Source organism: Rhagoletis pomonella, unplaced genomic scaffold (assembly GCF_013731165.1).
Source record: "Rhagoletis pomonella isolate Grant_MI unplaced genomic scaffold, Rhpom_1.0 Rhpom_scaffold_00012, whole genome shotgun sequence".
Taxonomy (NCBI): Eukaryota; Metazoa; Arthropoda; class Insecta; order Diptera; family Tephritidae; genus Rhagoletis; species Rhagoletis pomonella.
In genome coordinates, this window is record NW_023458566.1 from 8,225,252 (window position 1) to 8,248,608 (window position 23,357).

The following is a 23,357-nucleotide window of genomic DNA, read 5'->3' on the forward strand; positions in this document are numbered from 1 at the left end:
TTGTCTTTGTCAAAGCATGAAATAGTTTTTAAGCCAAAACTGACCTCACTAGTCACGTGCATTATAAAATATATCTTATTGATTTGTACGATGTTTGTTTTGCGAATTTTAAGGTTCGAGTTCAATGTGAACACATTTGAGTGCGAGTTTAGTAGCGCTATAAATTTCACGCAAATTTACTGCAGAACTATCAATAAACTTACACCTTTGAAGCCGCAAACTACCACAACTCCAAAAGTAGCAATATGTACAAATTTGTAAGATCCTTAAAAAGGTAGGTTTAATTAGAAGCCACGATAAATATTCGATTCTATTTTGTTACAGATTACCCTCGCTGCTCTCTTCGCCATCGCCACCGCCGCTCCTGGCTTCATCGCACAACCGGTTGTAGCCAAAGTCGGCACCGTTGTACACAGTGCTCCAACTGCCGTCTCCCACCAGAGCATCACTCAAGTGCACAGCAATACTCATTTCGTGACACCTGTTGTGAAGACCGTGGCTCCAGTGGTTCCAGTAGTCAAAACTATTGCCCCTGTTGTCCCAGTGCTGAAGACCTATTCCGCCCCTATTGTGCATGCGGCTCCAGTTGTACCTGTTGTGAAGACTTACTCCGCACCAGTCGTACACCACGTTCCAGTTGTGAAATCTGTCGTTGCTCCAGTCGTGCCGGTAGTTCATGCTGCTCCAGTTGCTCACTTTGTTCGTCATTAAACTTTTCACGATGTCATCCGAAACATTATAAAAAGAAATATATAAGACTTTAATGAATTAAAATAATTTGAGTTTTTTATATGCCCCTCGTTTGCTCTCAAAAAAGCGCTAAGAACACTGACACTTCGATTAGCGAAAATGTATTATCCGCCAATTCCAAACTAATGTTGTGCTAGGAGTAATCCACGATAGTAAATTTTTGTGGAAGTTTCGGGTTAAACGAAACACCTCGAAATCCTTAGCACGCTTAGGGATCTATCATTAATAAGGGTGGTTCAGCTTTACATCTCTATGATGATAACCATCACCAACTTATCGTCTATGGAGTGATGGAGCGGACTATAAATCAATAGCCTGTAAGATTTCTTTACAAGCTTTTCGTTTCTCTACGACATCTGGGACTGCCTCTGATGTACTCCTCAACCTCCGCCACTTAGTGTCTTTATTCGCGCGGAGACTATTTGTTGGCTTAAATGAAATGGGTGCTGATCTTACAGTGTGAAGTAAGGCGTATATTTTTGGAGTCATAGATCCTGACGTGGATGTCTTTTTAACGTTCCAAATAGGACGCCCCCTTTCTTTTGCTGAAAATCTTTACACCTTTTCTGAGGTTCCGCCCCAGGCTCAAAAATTCTTACAAGACCAGGAGTTGTAGGCCTTGGCAAAGATAACGGGGATAATCATCACTTCTTTAAATGGGATTATGATTCGGTATTTCAAGCTGAGATATGTGTGGTTCCGCAAGGCCACGGACCAAGTGTAGAAAATAGGAGTTCTTCCGCATACAGCGATAGCATTTGGCAGTTCTCCAACTATTTAGTTTCAGCAATGCAAGTCATAACTTAATTATTCTTTCGATCCTGAAATTTGTTGCTGTTAAGCAGCGGAACTCGAAAGGATTAAATATTGCCGTAAAAATAACGAGCTTCCGCCTGCCAGTCCATGCGGGAATAAGAACCTACTAGTGAGCGATGGCTAAAAGGTGCTTGGACAATCTTTTTTTTTGGCCCGAGACCAGTTCCAATACTTTCATCATCTGAGACCATCGAGACAACCTTCAGAAAACCGGTGAATATGTCATTCAGCAAAGACTGAAATAATCTAAAAACTATAATTGGGTTAAACTTCTGTTGCCTCAACAATAGAAGGTCTAGCTATGTAGGCACCTGCTCTAATTGCTCAGATCACACTGCGTGGACGATCCATATATACATACACATAAATATATAAGTCACGACCAACACAAATCTCGCGGAAAAAGCTTTCTAAATCTTTCTATAAATACAGATTTATGCGCGTTCATAAAGTAACAGTTTCCTAAGATATTCTCACGTACGATTAACAATATTCAGAATGTTTTACAACAGCGTTGGCCACTTTATCGAACAGGCACTTGTAACGAGCTTTTTCAAGCCTCGATATCGACACGCAGCTTATAAAACGTCTCTACGCGCAACACTGGCATACACCAAGGATGACCAGAGAGAGCTTTTACCTTGTGGGCACCTATACGGAAAGCTTTCGAAAGCTTATTATGAGGGATATGTTTTTTTGTGAGTGCTAACTATAAAAAAAATTAAGCGTTGTAAAGATATGTGGCCATACATATCGACGGTACTTTGGCAAAACCTACAAACCCCAAAACGCTCTTAAACACCAATTTCCGAAAAAACTCTCTATTAAAAAATTATTTTTAATCATTATAGTAAACTAACATCTGTTATCGCACCGCCTTGCCTACGCGTAAAGTTTTTGTAAGCTTCCGTACAATTTGTTAGACTCTAATGGGCAGAGAGAGCTTTTACTCTGCATGCGCCTCTACAAAATGTATAGAGAGCTTAAAAAAGCCCTGCCTGCGGGCATGGTAGTGCCCGTCACCTGCATACATACATACATACATACAAAAAGAAGTAATAGATGAAGACACGAATCATCTCAGAATGAGTTTCCAAAATGAAACTCCATATGTTTCAAAAATAATTAATATCTTATACATTTATTTTAACACCATCAGGAATAACAGTAAGTAAGTTCAGTGATGAACAAAGTGGGCAACCGGAGCAGCAACCACAGCTTTTACAACAGGTGCAGCATGGACGACTGGCACAACGGGAGCGACGACAGACTTTACAACGGGAACGTGGTGGACCACTGGAGCGGAGTATGTCTTCACAACAGGTACAACTGGAGCGGCATGCACCACCGGTGCGGAATAGGTCTTCAACACTGGTACAACAGGGGCAATAGTTTTGACTACTGGAACCATCGGAGCCACGGTCTTCACAACGGGTGTTACAATATGGGCATTGCTGTGCACTTGGGTGATGCTCTGGTGGGAGACGGCAGTTGGAGCGCTATGCACAACGGTGCCAACTTTGGCTACAACCGGTTGTGCGATGAAGCCAGGAGCGGCGGTGGCGAAGACGAAGAGAGCGGCGAAAGTGATCTGCAAGCAAGAGGAATAAGAAATGTTGTTTTTTTTTTTTTAAAGCTCAGTGTAAGGATCTTACGTATTTGAACATTTTACGGCTGTTAGGTTGAGATTGCTCACAATACGAAGTGCGATGGCTGATTGATACTTTTCTACGAGTTCGTGCGAAATTTATAGCGCCAAAATTAAAATTTGAAATCGTACAAAAATTTATTTTATTATTATTTTGTAGGCGAATTGAATTGCATAGCCTCGTTATATTATCACAAGTGCAGGGTAGCTACAAAAAGGGTCATATAAAATTTGCAAACGCAATGAGTTTGTATTTCTATTCTTCTCTATCTCAAAAAGTCTTGCAATCAGTGTTGAAGTAAGTGCGTACAGTAAGTACCTATGGTCCTCGAAAACTAATGAAAAGCAGCGCAAACTTAATGAACCAGATTAACATTTTTATGCTCTTTTTAGTCTAGTTTCAGCTATTATTTTAATTCTATTTTTAACCAAATGCTAAGTGTATTGGTTAATTTTACTCACTGCAGGCAGTGAACCTTGTGCATGTGTTCCAAAAATATTTGGCATGAAAACTTTGTTATTTAATTTGTTGGCGCCCTTTGCGTAGGCGTCGAGAGCTTGTCTGAGCATGTTTTGTGCGCAATCGATCAATGTCTAATTCCTCTTTTTCACGCTTGCTCTTTTTTTTCTACATCTCTACACAGCTGACGTCTTTTGCCGGTAATAGGCTTTTGGAAAAGGGTGTAGCGTCGAATGCGCATGCGCTGCCAGTCATTTGGAATTATTGCTAAACAAAACATTAAGCAACTTTTAAAGTCTACTCAAGTAAGCTAATGTTGTTACCACTTAATGTTTTTTTTGTGCTGAAAAGTTCAAGTTCAATGTAAGCCATTGAGGCATTGATCTGTGCAAAAAGTTTGCGGTAGACAAATGTGGACACGCAACTAAGCGAAGGTTAAGCCAATCAATTTGCGCCTGTCAAACAAATTTAGCTCCCTCAATTTGTATGCGGAAATTTCGCATGTAAGTTTGTAGAACAAATTTTCTAATTATAACAGTACATTTACATTGTAACTGCAATTAACAACTAAGAAAAAAAAATCCTACGAAAATGTTCAAATGCTTAAGTTCCATATCTTAGAGTTCCATATTTTAGAGAAAGATATTATTTAATTAAAAAAATTTCGAAGTTTTATTTGTACCTTTCATTTTCTTCAAAGAAGATTTATATCAAAATATTCTTCCAAACAAATTTCTGTCAACTGTCCTTCGCAAGACAAAAGTCTACGTACGACAATTGTGAAGTTTAGTCGAAAGGCTAATTGAAAGATCTGAGGTCTTAGCTTTATTGTGTTTCTCTTTTAGCAATAAGTTTACTAAAAATTAAATTAAATAAAAAAATTTATATATTTCAAACATTAAAAACTAAAAATTAAAAGAAAACTAAAAAGAGAAAACAAAATACACTTAAAAAAAATTAATTTATTAAATTTATAAAAATTAAGTGAAGTTAAAAATACTAGTTTTGTTTTTTAAACAATAAAATCTAAAAATTTAGAGAAAATTAAAAAATTAAGGTAATAAAAAAAAATTTAATAAAAAAAATGTAATATATTTTTGTTTAAAAGGCAAATATTAAAAAAAATAAAACATAAAAGAATAAAAATTAAAATTAAAAAGAAATACATTAAATAAGTTTGTAAAAATTAAATGTAATCAAAAAACAATAAATTTTAAGAATTAAATAAAAAAGAAAAAAAAATAATAATTAAAAATAAAGACTAATTAAAAAAATATATTTTTTTTCTGTTTAAAAAACTAGGATCTAAAAATTATAAGAAAATACATTTAATGAGTTTCTATAAATTAAAAGAAAACTACATATTTTCGTTTTTTTTTAACAAAAAACCAAAGAAAAATGCGTTGCCCGAGGATTCCCAAATGGCACGCCAGTGGTTTGCTCACGAGACCATTGGGACTGTTGGAGCAGCGCGAGCAAAATGAAATACATACACACATCTCCATTTGGAACATGCTGAGAGGCAAGTTTTCAAAGCTCCTGTTATTTAGGCCGATGCAAACTAGTTTAGTGCTTGCAGATCTCTTTGCAACCTACATAAGTCCGCTTTACGACAGTACTCAATAACCAATAAGTAATTTGGGGAGTAAGGACCCATGTTTAATAAAAACATCGTCAACAGGCAAATAAACCATTCATCGCTTTATTGATAACAGTACCCAAATGTGCTTTCTACTTAAGTGTTTTATCAAGAGTACAATAATAGTTTTGTAGGATTTATAGTTAGTCCTTCATCTTCGCATACGGTGGGTGATAGTTTCTTCATGCAACCCTTTTAAGCAGATTACCAGAGCATCTATGTGACCTTACTTTTCAAATCCTTGGCTGTTCATTGTGAAAAGAAGTTCGCGTATTTCTACGAAAGGGGAGAGAGCACATACACCCACTGGAGGGCATACCCTTGTGGCTGTTATCAATCCTATCGCGCTTCCTTATTCCATATAAATATGTATGTATACCTTAAGGCAGTGGTTCCAAACCTTTTCCAACTGGCGACCCACATTTCCCTATAGTAATTCCTCCACGGTCCACGCGGTCCATAGTGGAGTAAAAAACTTAAATTTGTATCGCATTCCTTCCTTACCATCAAATATTGAAAAAATATATACAATAGACTGGCCCTTCAAATTGAATTTTAACCATCAGGCAAAAAATGGTTTCCTTTTAGCCTCAGTGCTTCCAATATAAAATTTGGTGGCGATCGGATAAAATTTAGGGGGCGCGCATAGCCGGGAAAGTATGAAAGTGCGGGAAATATAGGAAAAAAAAAACAGGTTGTTTTATTGATAATCCCATTAAACGAAAATTTACTATAATGCCTGATTTCCATTGAAATTTCCTTTCGAGAAATCTATCAAAGTGCAAATCCGTTGAAAATTGAGAAAGTTCCAGAAATAGTACTAAGCAAACAAATGCATACGGTTTGGATATAATTACACCGTGCAACAAAAACCACAAAGTTTCAAAACACACGAAACAATCAATGTGCTCACGAAGTTGTGGGCCAGATTTAGTCAAACTGCGTTTTTAGCTTTTCTATCTGATGTCAGGATTTTTTTTAAATGACTTTCAAAAATATTATTAAGCCAAAAAATTATTAAAAAAAAAATCAGTACAATGTGGAGTAATAATAGCCGTCATCGATTCGCCACTTCTCGCTCGCTATGTTTGAATTCCGGTCGCTTAAAGAAGACTTTTGCATGTGAAAGCAACAACGAAGTTAGCAAGCACGGATAGACGATAGCGAGTTTGGTTATACCTCATTGAGTTCGTTCGTTTCGCCACTCGCTAACTGTTGGCGAATCGATGACGGCTAATATGGATACCAAATTAAAGAGAAAATTCTGTAGAATTAAAAAAATTAGTTCACATAGACGAATAGGTATTGAAAACGTGCTTTTAATAAATTTTATTTTTCTAAGCTAATAAAGTTGGACGGGCGAAATTCGAGGACGTGGTCATGTATTCAATATTAAAATTCTTAAGGATATTCAAGAGTAATATTTTAAAAGGACTTTCTCAATACCTTTTCGTCCTTACTCATCAAAAAATTTAAACTTTTTTGAATTCTACAGAATTTTCTCTTTCATATGATATCCAAATTCTTATTCTACATTGCACTGAGTTTTATCATATCTTTAAAATATCAAAGTCCTTTTAAGAAAAATCCTGATGTCAGAGAGAAAAACAAAAACGTAGTTTCGCTAGGTATAAATCTCAAGCTCAAAATATTGTAGAGCAAGTTGAGGACTAACTTTTTCTGAAGCTTAGAAATACAAGTTGCTTTCATGGGAACGCTATGCTCCTCAAATGGAGGTGGAGGCACAGCGTTGGAGATTTTAGACATGCATTAGTTATTAACTTAACACCAAGTCATTCTCAATCCTAAATGTTTGGTGGGTAGATAGATGTCTCTAACCAATAATGGAATAATTTACATTTTTTTGGCCCTCACTAGAAATATAACTTATTAATTGCTATTAAGGTCCTTGATTAAAAAGCGACCGGAAAACCCATACAAATAATTATTTTTTAGTGAAATACACATGCACATATTTTAATTTTAAAATTTTTTATTAATATTTTTGTCTATTTTTTTAAGGTTCTTCAACTAATTAGTGGTGGAAGCTGTAGGCAACAGGAGCAGAGACAACTGTCTTGACTAAAGGAGCTGAGTGCACGACGGGCAAAACATGGGTGGAATGCACCACTGGAGCGGCATGAACGGCATGCACGACCGGAGCGGCGTGGAGGACGGGAGCGGCGTGGACGACAGGAGCGGCATGCACCACGGGCGTGGCAATGGTTTTTACAACCGGAGCAGCATGCACGACCGGAGCGGCATGGACAACGGGAGCGGCGTGGAGGACGGGAGCGGCGTGGACGACAGGAGCGGCGTGGACGACGGGAGCGGCGTGGACGACGGGAGCGGCATGGACAACTGGTACAACTGGCACCTTCCTAACCAAGTTCACGTGACTTTGGTGAGTAATGGCTGACGAGGCGCTATTGTCGATATAAGCGGTTTTGGCAACTACTGCAGGTTGAACAACGGTGTGTGTTTCGGCGAGCAGACCAGGTTTAGCGGCGGCGACAGCGACGAGGGTGAAGAATGCAAACTACGAAAGGTATAAGAAAATTATTATTAGAAAATTACTGGAGTACTTAAATAATGAATGCATCCAACTTACGTATTTGAACATTTTGAGTTTTTTTTTTTTTGGTTGGAAAGCGGTTGCTTTGATTGCAAGTTAATTGGAACTGATGCTAGTGTCAGTTGTGCGTAGCGTTTTTATACCAAAACAGTTGTGCTCAGCGCCAGCATAGCGATATAAAAAAGTAACGTACTTAGGAACAAATAGAAACCTTAAGTAAAAGACAAACGTTAAAATTGATACGAATTTATGTGCAACCGGTTTTGGTACTTTGCTTTTAATGCTCAACAAAAAAATAAATAAATTTAAAAATCAGTTGAATATCCATTTGACGAAAAGCTAACTGACCTGTGTTTATTTATGCGACTAGGCAGCCGTTTGTGTGGGTGCGTGTGTGTCAACTTGCATACATATGTATGTGTATGTATTTGTATGAGCCTAAATAATTTTCAGTAAAATTGATTTTCGAGTTATATTATTTTTTTAAATATAAAATAAACATTTTCACCGTTAATTACTGAAAATAGTACAATGCAGACACACGCATATTTTGTTTTATCTATTTTCGATTGGTTTAACGTACTCTAACCACCACCAAGGATGTATCTGTGTATTAAAATACGCATATGCAAATACATACACATGGATTTTTTGACACGTGTGTACATATATATTCGTATAAAACTCTTTATCAATTTAAACATGCAATTTTAATTAATTAAATAAAAATCAATAGTGAAACGCATTTTTACAACTGCCCCAAATTGAGCAAAGCATTAAATTGGTTAATTACATTTAAATTTTATCAAACCAAATTTTTGATGATAATAAGTGCCTTTGTATAACACATACTAGGGTGGTCGTTAAAAATATGAACATAATAGGGTAACCCTTTCTTTTGTTCTACGTATAAAATCAAGACTTCCAAGAAAATTTCAATATTTAAAAAATAAATTAAAGCGGTCGCAAGCAAGGTTTGTAATTTTTTTTTTTTTTAAACTACAAAATTCAGAAAATTTTCGACTTTGTCCAACTATGCATGTATAAATCAGAGGGTTTATGAATTGATATGAAGATATGAATAAGCTTTAGTAACATGTCAAATTTATCAGATTTCAAGTCAAAATTTTGTAGAATCTTTGCTGTTTTTTTTTTAAGTTGTAAAATTGGTTAAAAATTTTGATATTTGGATGTCCTAGATGTTTATATTTTAATGACCCCCCTAATCCATACATATGTATACATTTGCTTAGTCATTATTTTGAAGCATATTTTGCCAAAAAATTGTTCATTTTATTCGAAATTCAAGCTGTATTTTTACTTTTTTTAACTGGACCTGAATAGGTGAATAGAAATATCAATAAATATAACACTGTTTATGGCCAGGGTCGGGCAAATTGCACTAAATCGAAATTTTCACTACCACTAGGGCTTTAGTGGTAGTGCATTTCAAATTTCACTACCACTACATAGTGATAGTGAAATAGAATTTTTACTACTTATCACTATCTGGTTAGCGATAAGGAACGAATTTTTCACCATCCCTTACTAATTACCAGGGAACGGATTTTATGGAAATTGCCTTTTTTTCTGCTAAAGAGATAGAGTATATTCGATTAAGAATGTCCACGATTTAGCTTTCTCTGATTCCAGATATACACGTTTGATGTTGCCTTTTTTTTGCCTTTTTTAAGATATTTGCCTTTTTTTGCCAACAATTTTTTAACTGTCTTATTTTATGCCGAAATTCTACTTTAAATACAAACTTCCAACAATTTGGATCCAGTATTTGCGGAATTGCATATTGCATATTGTGAAAACACCGTTATATGAGAGGTGGGCGCGGTTATTGCCCGATTTCGCCCATTTTCAATCCCAACCTACCCGGGATAAAGGGTAACCTACTTACAAAATTTCGTTGAAATATCTCAATTTTTGCCCGCGTTATCGTGTACACGGACAGACGGACAAACGGACGGATGGACAGACATGGCTTAATCGATTTCTCTTTTCATTCTGATCATTTATGTATACATTTGTCTATATCTATCTCGATTCGTTTTGGGTATTACAAACAACTGTTATGCGAACAAAGCTATAATACCCTTGTGCACAAGTGCGCTCGGGAATAAAAATCATCAAGGATTCTAAGATGAGTTGAGCGTTAAAAATACTACAGTATTCCCCGCTTAATTGCACTTCAAAAATTTGCACAATTTTTGGTTCAATTAACCGGGGAATAAATTAACCGATACTCGTTTAATTGAACAGTTCGTTCAATTACAGAAATCCCTTTTAATGGGGCAACCGAATCAATTAAAAGAAAATAAATATGTGTATCTTAAGTACAGTGGTCGTCCAATTTAACGAATCTTATGATGTATGCCGCTTGCTTACAGATTTTCGTCATCAGAAAAAAAAGTTTTCAATTTCTTAGCAGAGATGCCAACTACTGTTTATCAAAAATGCTACTAAATATGTATGTGCGGTAATGCCGGATTATTTTTTTAGCGACAATTTTTCGAGCAATTAACCGGTTAAAATTAAAGGTATGTTTCTTTTCGATAACACATATTTTTATCAATTAACCGGGCTCAATTATGCGAGTAAATTTACTTGTATTTTATATGCAATATTTTTTTGAGCAGCAAGGTGGTTCAAAAAAGCGGGGAAATCAATTAACCAGGATTCAATTAAGCGGGGAATACTGTATAAGCAAACACAGACCATTGGATTTAGTATTTCATATGAGAGTATTTATTGATAATAAGCGATAATTTATTTTTAAATACTCCAGTGTTATGGTTAAAATAGCTTTATTCAAAAGAAGCATCAAACAAGTTGGAGATTCTGGTACTAAAACTTGTAAGCCATCTGCAAAAGGCAAAACTTCTGAGAGGAAAACAAATAAAAGTGGTCCTGGGGACACCAGAGAGAGAATGAGGAATGAGTTTTGTGTTTCCATAACAACTAATCGATGTAAGATTTAATCTACTAACAAAGAATAATATCTTGGTCTCCACTTCGATTTATGACTTTGATTGCACAGCAATGTGCGATCTTTAGCTTCTACCTCAGAAGTTATTATTTTAATATCGGAAAAAGGCGAGGGCTGACTGGAAACTTGGCTTCAGATCGTTGGCTGCGATCGTTGTTACAAGTGTATTTATTGTACCACTAAATAAAACGAATTCCACTAATAAAACCAAATGCCTGTTCAAGATGAAATTGCGTAATTTCTTTATTCAAGCCTCGTTTATTCTTGTCGAAAAAAAAAAATAATAATTATGTACCACAACAAAGGTTGCAAGTGTATGGTAACTCCAAAGGAACTCCTTTGATTACAAAAAAAAAAAAAATGAAAACAAATAACCAAAAGCCGAAAACAATAAAAAGAAACATTTAAATAATGAGAGAACAGCAGCCGCAAACTTAAGATTAATATCAACACTTTTACGATTTGATGTTGCACTCAACGCTGGCGATTGTGGCATCAGTTGCAGTTGTCAAAATTATAGGGTAAGTGCATAAGGGTAGCCTTGACATAGGGACTCACACACAAACACACTTAACTTAAATTGCTTTTTTGGTATTTGGATGCTGCCATGCATCTGTGAGTCGTCGTCGTCGTCGTCGTCGGTCCTACGTCAATTTGAAGTGAGCTCCATTTATTTTCATTTAAAGATTTTGATTATTATTTTTTATTTTTTATTTGCTGCTTTAATGTTGACCGTGAATCATACAATTGGTGTTACTACTGAAATGTACGCAGTGCAACATTAAAGTGTTTATTACGTTTTTTTGTTTATTTAATTTCTGCACTCATATACATATGTATGTATGTATGTATGAATACACATTTGTTTTTCGGATTGTAAGTGCAGCCAGCCAGATTTTGATTGAAGGGCATGCGCGCATGCATCTGACACAAATGCAGTAGTTAATGGAAAACTGATATTTGTATGAATGTACATACATACATATGTACGTACATACTTATCTGAATAAAACACATGCAATAAAAATGATAACATTCTGCTAGAAGGACTAATTTGAGACTAGACTTTTTGTAATTGGACTAAAATTTGTCGACAATATATGTAAACAAGTAATTTTTAGCAAAACAAAAACCGACTTCAACTCTCATATAAACAAAAATAAAAATATATATATATAAAGTTATGCGGTAACATACATAAAAATAAAAAAAAAATAAAAATATTCCCACGAACTGATAACCTCCTCCTTTTTTGGAAGTCGGTTAAAAAAGGTAGTGCTCTCTCAAGTAAAATAAATGCTAAGGCACTACATGCATGCCAGCTAGGTTGCATTGTCTGGATCCATACACTTTGATAAGATTAGGTATTTAGTTGAAGGAAGGAGTATGCTCTTTATCCATTCTCAGTACATCAGATCTCAGTCCAGCTAACCTCGAATAGCTTCTGAGAACATTTTCTCCATTATCCTCGTTCTGCTTTGATATTCTCGAAGACTTGGTTAGAAACCTGATAATACGGATCACTGCATGAATAGCCTGGAACCAACAATCTCTTGATCCATGCACATCCCATTAACGGATGGGAGGCAGTGGTTGGTAGGAGAAATAGGTGAATTTTTACAAGGATGGGTGGAAGTTTCCATTCCGAAGAATTCTCGATCAACCTTAAATTTAGATTTCTAGATCACCGTAGTGCTCTGCAAGCAGAGGTTATTGCGCTGTCGGTCAGGAAGGCTAATATCAATTGGAACCCTGGGTGTGCTTACGGTGTGCTAGACGCTAGTAGGGGAAATCCCAACTTCTCGTTCGGTCGCATCGGAGCTGCTCAGCTTTTATGGATACCAGTTGAAGTGATATTGCAGGAAACTGCATAGCTAATAAGCTGGCGAGGAGTGGTACTCTCGAGCTACTTTCAACAAGAATAGAGTGAGTGGGAGTTCTCTTGCCTACTTGTGGACTCATCTTGGAAAGCTGGGCCTCGGAATCAGCTCAGCTAACACTGGGCGAAAACCAGAGCGTTACCATTCGAAGAGCTACCACAAAGGACCAATTCCACTTTAACCCAGCCTAATATATACCCGTGATGCAGGCAAAAGGTGTACAGTGAACCGTCGATTATACCTGTGGCGATCATGTGCTGCCGCCATAAATTGTAGTCAAGCAATCAGTTCCATCAAGATTCGGAACTTCTTCCCTCCAGTTTGAAGTTACTTTCTAGATGTTAGCCAGCTCCATGATTCAATAACACAAGGTTGGATAACCTGGCAGTTGTCTCGCTCCCGCATTCTGCCTTAGCCTGTGTTGCTTTCTTTTTTGATTTATAGAAACTACTACTAAAAGACAAGGAGAAATATTGTCTTCGTATAAAAAGTTCAACAGGCAACACTGCCGTTAGTTTCATCGATTGTTTCGAGGAAATTGATTTTCTTATTGCGCAAATTCAAGTAAGCATGCCAAAAAAATCAAAAATAATGGAGCTATTTTGAATTAAAGAAATAATTTACATATTTCTTTGCAGAGTATCGGAGTTATTCAAAAACCTGCGTTTTACAGCAAGTACAGCCGTTACCAATAAGTTTTGCGTGCTAGGATCTCTGTGTGTCCGTCCACATTTGGCTGGTGCAGTCCACTGGGAATTACAGCTGCACCGATCTATTTGGTGAAGTGCAGCCATTACAGACTTACAAGTAAGTATACCACCTCATAAAAGTGAAAGCGTAAATATCAATAAAGCTTATATTTTGTGTGTCCGTCCACCAAATGTAATTCAATTTAAGATATTGAAAATGAAATTTTTAAATGCAACAAATATAATAATTTTTTAACAAGATTAATTTATATACATTGTATCAATTGCATCTTTACTAGTTGTATATTTCTTCATATCGCACACCGTCTTCAAAAGAGTCACAACTCAAAATAATACGTTTGTTAGAAAATGCGAAAAACTATTTCTTAGCACATGATAATCATATGGGCTAGAGCGACTTTACCTTAGGTTTATTATTTACAAATTATAACAAAAATTTGATCCAGCTTTTGCTGAAAGGTAAATAAAAGCTCTGTGTACATTTTTAGCGCATAATCTCAAAAATGCCAAATTTGGAGTTGTGACTCTTTTGAAGACGTTGTGCAATATAGTCCCTTTGAATAAAGGATTTGTTTGAATTCCATTAATTTTATTTAATATATACTCGAGTTTTAATGAAACCATGGTTTGTTTTGAATATTTGGGAATATTTGTCGATAAGATTTTTCTTTGGTCAGAATTTTAGGTAAATCAAGAAGCTTCAAAAAAGCTCATAAATCTAGGCAGGGAGGACCTTCGAACTCTCACTGGGTACTTCACGGGACATTGTTCCCTGCGTTATCACCTCAGTAAAATGAATCTTTCAGACACGAGCGTCTGTCGCTTCTGTGAGATGGACGAAGAAACGCCAGAACACATCCTTTGTGAATGTGTTGCTCTCGCTAGACGCAGACTCGCTCACCTAGGTGGTACAACACTTAATCCATTCGAAATATGGAACAAAAAGCCCACCGAAGTGCTAGCTTATATTAAAAGCCTTCATATATAGGGTAAAGGGCCACGCACAATAGACCACCCTAGAGGTCCCAGTACTCAAGGCTCATAATAATAATAATAATTTTAGGTAAATAAAATCCTCTCATTTTCATTTATTTCATTTTTAATATCTATATAGCATGTTTATACACCATAAAAAAGTTAATTCATTGTCCATTGTGTAGATCAATGGAATCTGCTTTAATATTTTAATTCAATATAATATACAAAAAACGGATTTTAGCACTACCACACTACTTTTCCTACTACCTTTTCACAATAGGGGAAAAAATGGTTACCCGCTTTCTCTTCCTTCTCAAATGCAACCTTACAAGGCAGTCGATTGACACAAATGTCAATATTTATCCAACCTTGTATTATTGAATCATGAGCCAGCTCCAGGTCCACTTTCAGTCTTGAAACTGTAGGTACAGAAGATTTCGACACGGTTTACTTTGTTCATCCTAAATTTAAATTTTTTTTGGATTACCTAACTTCTGAAATTCGGCAATATTCCCAGACTGCTTGTAAAGATTTAAAGGCTGGGGAAAACAGCTATGTATTTATTAAAAATTTCTGGAAATACAATATATGAAATATTAATGTAATAAGGCTGGTGAGAATAGCAGAATGGACAAATAAAAACTATGCCGGCGGTGTAGCCCACTCAACATATGTGACCTGGTCTACGGAAAGGGGGCTTAGGTGTCAAAAAATCAATTTTCACTTTTTGGTTGATTCGGATGGAAGATGAGATGATTTTCACTTTTAACAGCTTTTTCACAGAAAACTTTTTTCGCACGTAAGCTCCCTTTCCGTAGACCAGGTCACATATGTATATGTTCGGAAGCTCTGTTATAAAACTTATGTAACAAGCCAGTTGAGAATTTGAGACGAACGAAATGACGATTGAATGCTTGTGTGAATTTTTGTTGCTATACATTGGATTTATTATACTCTTCTACAGACTGAAAGATAAAGGAAGTTACTAAATGAGTTTTATAAAAAAAAAACTCAGCAACAACCACCACTGGTTTAAACTTTACTGGTTTGGAACTAGTGTGAAAAAATCCTATTTACTGCTACTATACATCACACATATGTATATATGTATGTAGAAATGCGCAAATACACTACTAAGTAGTATCAAGATATACATATGTATATATATGCACATTGATGCTAACGCTAAAAATAGAATTCCCTTCTTTAAAAAATTGAGATAATAGAAAATAAATATTTATGTTTTTATTTCACTGATATATTTTTTTATTTAATTTTCAATTACAGAAGCCCATTTAACTTTTGAAGGGCTAACCACTTACATAGGTAGTACAAGCATACATACACACATACATACCATTTACTATACTCGTGCGTACTTAATCAGATTAAGTATTATAATAGGCATAAATAATTGCTTAGGAGTACCTATGATGAATTGCTTATTTGGTTTTTTGTGTTTTTTTTTGGTTTTTTCAATCCAAAATCTCACTTGTTGTATTTACAAAGTACAATTTCATGTATGCACATATTTATTTATTATTAAAACCTCTAAGATTTTTTTCCTACAACTATTTTTCCTCTAACTACTTTACTTCCCTACAATTGCAGCAAGCATTTTTTTTTGTTTTTTTTTTTTAAGACCTTCGCAGTGGGACAAATGAAACTTGTTAGTCTTTCGGCCATTTCTTGCCTACTCATTGCGTTTTCATATTGTCATTTGTTTTGAGAAACATTTAAAATTGATTAGTTGCGATTTTGATTTCCGTTCATTTATTTCCGGTTTCGCTCCATTCAGTACATATATACATATATATATAAAAATATGTCTTTAGCTGTTGATTGAATGTTTAGAATTTCATACACAAGTTACGCTGATTATGATATTAAAATGCGCTCATATTTAAATTCAAATATGATTGGTTTTTTTGAGGAAGCGCACTATTTGCCTTGATTTAAATTATTGGGTTATTGCTAGGTCGTCTTCACTCAGCACTTAGATAACTCGCATCTCTGACAATGCGATAAGTGACCTTAGTAACCGAAATATGGATCGATTCTGGTGTAACACAAATTTCTCCTGAAATTTTAGAACAAACAATTTCTTTTCATTCTTGCTTAAAGTTCAGAAGAGGTACATTTATCTGTTTCATATTAGAAACCTGATTTCTTGTAATCGCCTGTCAGAAGCTCAACATGCGTGCATCAGAGTAAGTCGGTCGAGATCGCCTTCTCTGACATCGAAAATCTTTGCCGGAGCAATCGTTAGATACCTTGGTAAGGCTGCTCCGGATAGAACTGTCTCTGTAAAGTGAGCTAGTGCCGGCGAGGTGGAGTGGTAAAAGATGCGCACTACCACTCGATACCTTCAGGATCCGAGGAATATAAACACAAAGGGGTTTCCTAACGGTGGGCTTCCCTTGACAGGCAATTGGAAATCTCGGAATGTTTGTCTGTCACGAAAAGACTTCTCATTAAAACCATCATTTGCCATTCGGAGGCGGCGGAAAACTGTTTCAGAAAACCGGAACCTACGAACCGGAATCATAATTCGCATCAGTAAGGCACTCGTAGATGAGGCTTTAAAAGTGAGGGCTGCGATAAAATTGGGAACACTGCGAGCTTAACAAACTCAGGATTTGGACATTCTCACGTTTTTGCAGGCTTCGACTTTACGTCTGATAACAAGCATCATTGCGTCGTCAGAGTGGCACCAATGAACTCTCTCTCTACTCACATCGCTAATGGAGATGAGTGGACATCAAATATGTAGTAGCAAAAAGGAGACACTAGGCAACTCCTATCATACCGGTCGAAGCTTGAGCAGTCAGAGTTAGATGTCATTAAAGAGGCAGGCGAGTGGCTGCCCATCTGCGAGACGTTCGAAAAGAATTACTCTGTCAACAAAACGCCTAGAACGGTCTCGGACTCGCTCACGGTGCTTCAAAAGATAGTAGAAGGATGCCTTGGCTCTGCTTCCATCGCATTTTGTAAGTGAACAGTCAGACCTACGAGTGCATGGGTAGTAGGCCATTTGAAGTATCCTTTGACAACAGGCGGACTTCTGGAAATGCAGGCTCTTTTTGGTCTAGGTTGGACCGAAGGCGGTTAAGGACTCATTTCTGTCGCAAATATCACAACAAATCCTCAATGTCGCGGCTGTTTAGAGGACGATGAGGTAAACACCTTGGTTCGCTCCTTCTTGCCAGCTCTGTGGAGATCTACAGGCTCACGTCTGCCACCTGCGAAGTTTCTTTGATCGGTATCACAAAGTACTTATGCTTATGGTCCAGATGGCTCAGGCTTGGAGCAACCGCCGCAACATAGCCTAACCAAGCCTGGTAACAATTCTATCATTCTTAAATATATTTGTGTATTAGACAGACCAGACTCATCGGATTTTTTTTTCGCTAGGAAATATATTAGTCTCTTAAATGGAGCAAACATCAGATTATCCTTTAGATAACTAACAGGCCATAACCGACTATGTTCTAATATGGAAAAAATAGTACACTTTAAATCAACTATAGTGGAACCCCTTGCATAATTTTTTTTTTGTGAAATGAAGAGCAAATTCTTTTACTTTTATAGTATATCACAAATATTTATTTAAATTTTTACGATTGTTGATGACATCGGAACATAATTTCTTTACCACACGTTTTTCTAATGATGATGCAGAGTATAGGCCAAAGGAGCAGCATGAAGCACAGGTGCAGAGTGTACGGAGTGCGCTACAGGAACTGAGTGTACGGAGTGCACTAAAGGAGCCGAGTGTACGGAGTGCACCACAGGAGCTGAGTGTACGGAGTGCAACACTGGAGCCGAGTGTACGGAGTGCACCACAGGAGCTGAGTGTACTGAATGCACCACAGGAGCTGAGTGTACGACTGGAACAACGGGAGCAGAGTGTATGGTGGTCTTGACGGCATGAGCAAGCACTGGCTCGACAACGGATTTGCTGTGCACCTGGGTGATGCTCTGATGGGAGACGGCTGAAGGTGCGCTGTGCACCACGGAACCAACCTTGGCCAACACAGGCTCGTGGACTACGTGGTGAGTTTCGATGAGACCAGCATTGACGCTGGTGGCGGCAAACACGCAGATGGCGGCGAGGATGAGATTCTATTGGGATAATTAAAGATAAGAATTAAAGAGTCACAGAAAAGTACTGAATATCAACTTACAGCTTTGAACATTTTAGTTATTTTGTCTTAGGCTGGTGATTTGTTAAACAGTGAATTCCTACTGATGCCAAATGTGCGCATCGATGATGCTTTTATACTATGGACATATGTAAGGTAAAATAAGCAGCTAAATTAATTTGTTATGATAAACTTGTACAACAAGAATAATCGATGAAGTGTAATCAAAAGTCCAAAAATCAAAACAATTTCTTTGTTTACCATTTTGTTTTGGTGAGGGAGTATATGTATGTATGTGAGAAACAGCTGATACACCTCAAAGAAGCAAACTATTGTTTACGCACATACCAAACTACAACTACCACTAATTACGTAAGGCAAAAGCGCAGCTGCGCCAAAAGAAGTTAAATTTTCGACATTGGTTTCGCGCAAGTCGAATGAGCAATTGACTCTGTATCAATCGTTTAGTACTGAGAACTCCACCTCCACTCACACTGGCATAACTACTTTAATGCTACGAAGAAATCTTCACTTATGCCATATCTACGTCACTTGACGTAATTTTTGTATAAAAACCAGCTGCTTTGCAGCATCCAATATCAGTCACCAGCCAACAGTTCAACGCTTAATCAAACAGCTCAAACTCAATCGACTTCAAAATGTTCAAAAACGTAAGAACAAACGCGCAACGAAATTAACAGAACAGAAAAGCCTTAACTTTAAATCTTTTTCCTTTATTTATTTCACAGATCGCTCTCCTTTGCGTCTTCGCCTTCGTCGCCGTCAACGCTGGCCTCATCGAAACTCACCATGTAGTCCATGAGCCTGTGTTGGCCAAGGTTGGTTCAGTGGTGCACAGCGCACCTTCGGCCGTCTCCCATCAGAGCATCACACAGGTGCACAGTAAATCCGTGGTCGAGCCAGTTCTTGCTCATGCCGTCAAGACGACCATCCACTCAGCTCCTGTGGTGCATTCCGTACACTCGGCTCCAGTGTTGCACTCCGTACACTCTGCTCCTGTGGTGCACTCCGTACACTCGGCTCCAGTGTTGCACTCCGTACACTCAGCTCCTGTGGTGCACTCCGTACACTCTGCTCCTCTAGTGCACTCCGTACATGCTGCTCCTTTGGCCTACACACTCCATCATCATTAGAAAATTTTTCGTTAACGATTTAGCAACTTGATCCTTGTACTACTTATAAGTGCTCTAATAAAATTATGTCTTTGTTTTATATAATTCAAAATTTCGTTATTTTACTTTAAAGGAGCAAATTCAAGACAAAAACGAAGTACTTGATATTTTTTTTCTGCAGTAATTATTTCGGTCCTTCAGCGTACAAAATCATTTAAAATCTGTCTACTTACCTCGGCTGCATTATTTATGAATTTATGCATGTATTTTATGCCTGCACTGCTTAACTTTTGGCTATCGAAATAAAATGCATGGCACGATCGTATCAATTATTAAAAGGTGCATAATTTTAGGCATTAATAGTAATAATCGTCAGTTTGTGGTCAGTTTCTCAGTGCGAAATAAAACCTGTTTGCTCTTTTAACTAAGTTTGAATCACTATGTTGAATACAGTAGGTATAAACTAATTATGAGCGCTCATTCAGCTTCTGTTTAACTGACTACCCACGGTCTTGCAGGCTAAGCGTGTTTGCCCATTAACAATATAATCAACAGTGAGAAACAGTACTGTACTTTGAATATCTTCATATCATTTAAAATTTAATTGTAGCGTGAACTTAGATTTACATATGTAACCTTTTTTTTTCGTAGTGTCTAAGCTCTTTGATTGCCATTTGGTTCATAAGCATCTTTAGACTTTGATTTATTATTCCCTTTTAGGATCGGGTTGGTTGGTTGGTTGAAGTGGCGAGTTAAACAACTCCACAAACACAACTCGCATTGGCTGTTTCTCTTAAATCCAGCCTGTGGAATTTAATAACTTGCAGTGGGTTAATATATCTTATTTCTGCAGGGAAAAAAGGTGATCGATCGACAGAGTACTTTGATCTACAGCTGGCTGTCAAAACCTCCTGATTTGAATGGGGTTCTCGCTGCCCAGGCGAGGAAGTCCTTGTCAGTAATGCTCTAGTTCTAGTTTTTTTTGATTGTTTTTATTGAACATAATTGGTCTGTATCTTACGTTCGCTTCGCCCGCCTAGTCACTGTCCAGGAGGAAACGCAGTGAGAAAGGGAAAAAGTACGTACGTGACGGTAGCGCGCCGTGCCATGGTAAGATCAACGTTACTGACTGTGACGACTCAGTGTCAGCGACGCACCATTGAAACACAGTACGTTATCCTCGACTGCAAATATCACCCGATGTGCATGACCCGCTAAAAGCCCTACATCTTCCACTAATAGCTACACTCTCGCAGAGTAATTGAGTGATTGGAAATGGAGTTATGTCGTGTCATAAAAAATGAGCGTCCAACGACAAAATTTGATGCTGATGGGAGCTAAATATTCGAAGGACATTAAATGGGCCAAAGTGGCCTCAACATCTTCTTCACCAAAGTGACCTTGCGATCAAATGTCTGTAGTAGATCGGGAGATAAAGCGTTAAAGTTGCCGAGTGAAGTCAATGCTGATATCTTTCTACAATTCCAGAGTTATTATTTTTATTCACAAAGGTATTGTGCCACTAGATCAAACCATCCATTAATTTACTATTTCATCTAGATTTTGAGTGTGTTTGGTGCAAAGTATTTGGAGAAGAGGGTCTGAATTTTACGAAAAAAAATTTAACGGGCAGGTTAATGCACGCCATCTCATTTTTTGAATAGTGCAACTGATTTTTTGATTATTTAAAAATTGCATTAGAAGTATTAATCGTTCCCCGTTCACGCCTGATTTGGCTTCCTGTTATTTCTACCTAAATATTTGGTATAATGCAGTTGACTATGAAACGGCAATGAAATGGGGTCGTAGAAGCCATTTAAACGGGTTGTACTAGTATTTTGAATGATGTGCTGGCCAAATGAGCCCAGAAATTCTTTTGAAAGGATTTTTAAGTGTCCATCTCTTTTCAGGGTTTCAGCACTTTATTCAGCTATAGGTTTTATATTGCGTCGTGAGCGCTAAAAGCCAAAGGCTTGGCTCCACTACTCTAACCTCCGGTTATTTTAGAAGCCTGTTATGCATGGGTGAGATTAAGTCTGTTGGCCCAACACAGAGAAGAGAGCTTTTGGCATCAGGACATATGAGTCGAAGTTTAGTCTGAGTATGCGGCTACGATGTGTTCAATGTACTATCTAGTCTAGTCTAGTAGTTATTATCCCGCGATCAAAAGACTTCGGTATTAGTATTAGCAGCTATGTTGGAAATATTAGCTGGCCTCTAAAGAGTGGCGACGTGACAGCGTCAGACTTTTTTTTTGCTTTTCGCTGAAGCCTTCTATTTACTCGAACCAATAGCGAAATCATCGGAATCCTGCGGCATCAAAATCACGCTCGAAGAAAATGCTCTGGTATTTGCTTTTTTCAATGCTCTGGGTTTTATTGATAATCTCTAAATGGCGCACATTACATACATATGTATGTATGTAACTATGAACCACTTCTCATAATGAAAGTCAATAAAAACAAAAAATTAAAAGATAAAACTATAAAATAAAATAAAAAGAAATGCACTACAACGCAACAAGCGCTAAATAGAAAACAAAAAAAAATGTATCGCAGAATTTCGCATACCAAACATAAACTCCTTGATTTATGAATATGTATGCCTCTATATGATTGAGCGATAATGCGGGTGTCTGGATTACATAGTGGCAGGCGGATGTGTGAGATGGTGGCAGGTGCTGAGTATTCACTTTTAGAGAAAAAAAAGTCCAGTCGAAAGAAATTGTAACAAAGCGGCCATGTCAGCTGTGGTGGTGAGTGGCACTCTAACCAATAACGATATGCTCCGGATGGTGGATGATGGGATGTGTAAGGACGGGATGCACGGCAGTCACAATAGGTGTAGCCACAAGCACAGGATGGTGTGCATGAACCTGAGTGATGCTCTGATGCGAGACGGCAGATGGCAGGATAATAGGCGACAGGATGCTGGGGCGTGCGGCCGTCAGACTGAGCAGCGCAGCGAACACCACGAACTATTTATGTAAATCAAGAGCGTAAATGAAATATGTGGATAAATATTTAATTCGTCGTTTTCGTCCTTACCAATTTGTATAAGTTGAACATTTTTGCGCGCTGCTACCGTTGCGTTGTACTTGCAGTGAACACGAAAAGAAAGACTTTGATGATGCTGCTATAACTGGCGCAGGCTTTTATAGTAAACTGATTGGTCGGCATTGATGCAGCGCTGTCGTCTAATTACATTAATATGCTTGCAATATTTCTCTCGTAAACTGCTTTCCAACACCCAAACGTGCATTATTGCATTGCGACGGTTAATTGCATTTTCTAGATTCGTTTTAGCATAACAAGCGGCTGGCGACGCGGAAGGTATGTATGTATGTACATATCAGCCGAGTCGAGGGGCGGCAAAGTGGTGCCTACAGCAGGTATGCTGCTTAGCATATTGGATTGCAATTGAAGTTCAATGCTGTTAACTACATACATAAATATGTTCAGCTACGCTGGCTGGGTTTTATACAGTGGGCTATTTCCTGTACTGAGCTATACTTCATAGGAAGAAGAACCAGCATTTTTTGGTGAATTTCTTGTGATTTAAAATGTATTGCTTAGAAAAACGCTTTTCGACTTGTCTTGCATACATTTGTATGTAAAATTTTTTT

At 37.3% G+C, this 23,357-nt stretch overlaps 4 protein-coding genes across 4 annotated transcripts; 2 read left to right on the forward strand and 2 right to left on the reverse strand.

The window, feature by feature from the left end:
- Nucleotides 1-245: 245 nt before the first annotated feature.
- Nucleotides 246-711, forward strand: LOC118747780 (cuticle protein 16.5-like). The gene is made up of 2 exons (XM_036481906.1): nt 246-257; nt 325-711. Exons 1-2 carry the CDS (start codon nt 246-248, stop codon nt 709-711), a joined length of 399 nt encoding a protein of 132 aa, XP_036337799.1.
- A 2,032-nt stretch (nt 712-2,743) lies between these two features.
- LOC118747778 (A-kinase anchor protein 14-like) lies at nt 2,744-3,233 on the reverse strand. Its single transcript, XM_036481905.1, has 2 exons — nt 3,222-3,233; nt 2,744-3,157 (listed from the first exon to the last, which is right to left on the reverse strand). The coding sequence occupies exons 1-2, from the start codon at nt 3,231-3,233 to the stop codon at nt 2,744-2,746; spliced, it is 426 nt and encodes a 141-aa protein (XP_036337798.1).
- A 4,115-nt stretch (nt 3,234-7,348) lies between these two features.
- Nucleotides 7,349-18,731, reverse strand: LOC118747564. The gene is made up of 6 exons (XM_036481613.1): nt 18,642-18,731; nt 18,145-18,579; nt 17,926-17,945; nt 8,032-8,099; nt 7,925-7,971; nt 7,349-7,852 (listed from the first exon to the last, which is right to left on the reverse strand). The coding sequence occupies exons 1-6, from the start codon at nt 18,651-18,653 to the stop codon at nt 7,349-7,351; spliced, it is 1,086 nt and encodes a 361-aa protein (XP_036337506.1). The 5' UTR covers nt 18,654-18,731.
- A 461-nt stretch (nt 18,732-19,192) lies between these two features.
- LOC118747777 (pupal cuticle protein C1B-like) lies at nt 19,193-19,844 on the forward strand. Its single transcript, XM_036481904.1, has 2 exons — nt 19,193-19,270; nt 19,349-19,844. Exons 1-2 carry the CDS (start codon nt 19,259-19,261, stop codon nt 19,751-19,753), a joined length of 417 nt encoding a protein of 138 aa, XP_036337797.1. The 5' UTR covers nt 19,193-19,258; the 3' UTR covers nt 19,754-19,844.
- The last annotated feature ends 3,513 nt before the right edge of the window (nt 19,845-23,357 follow it).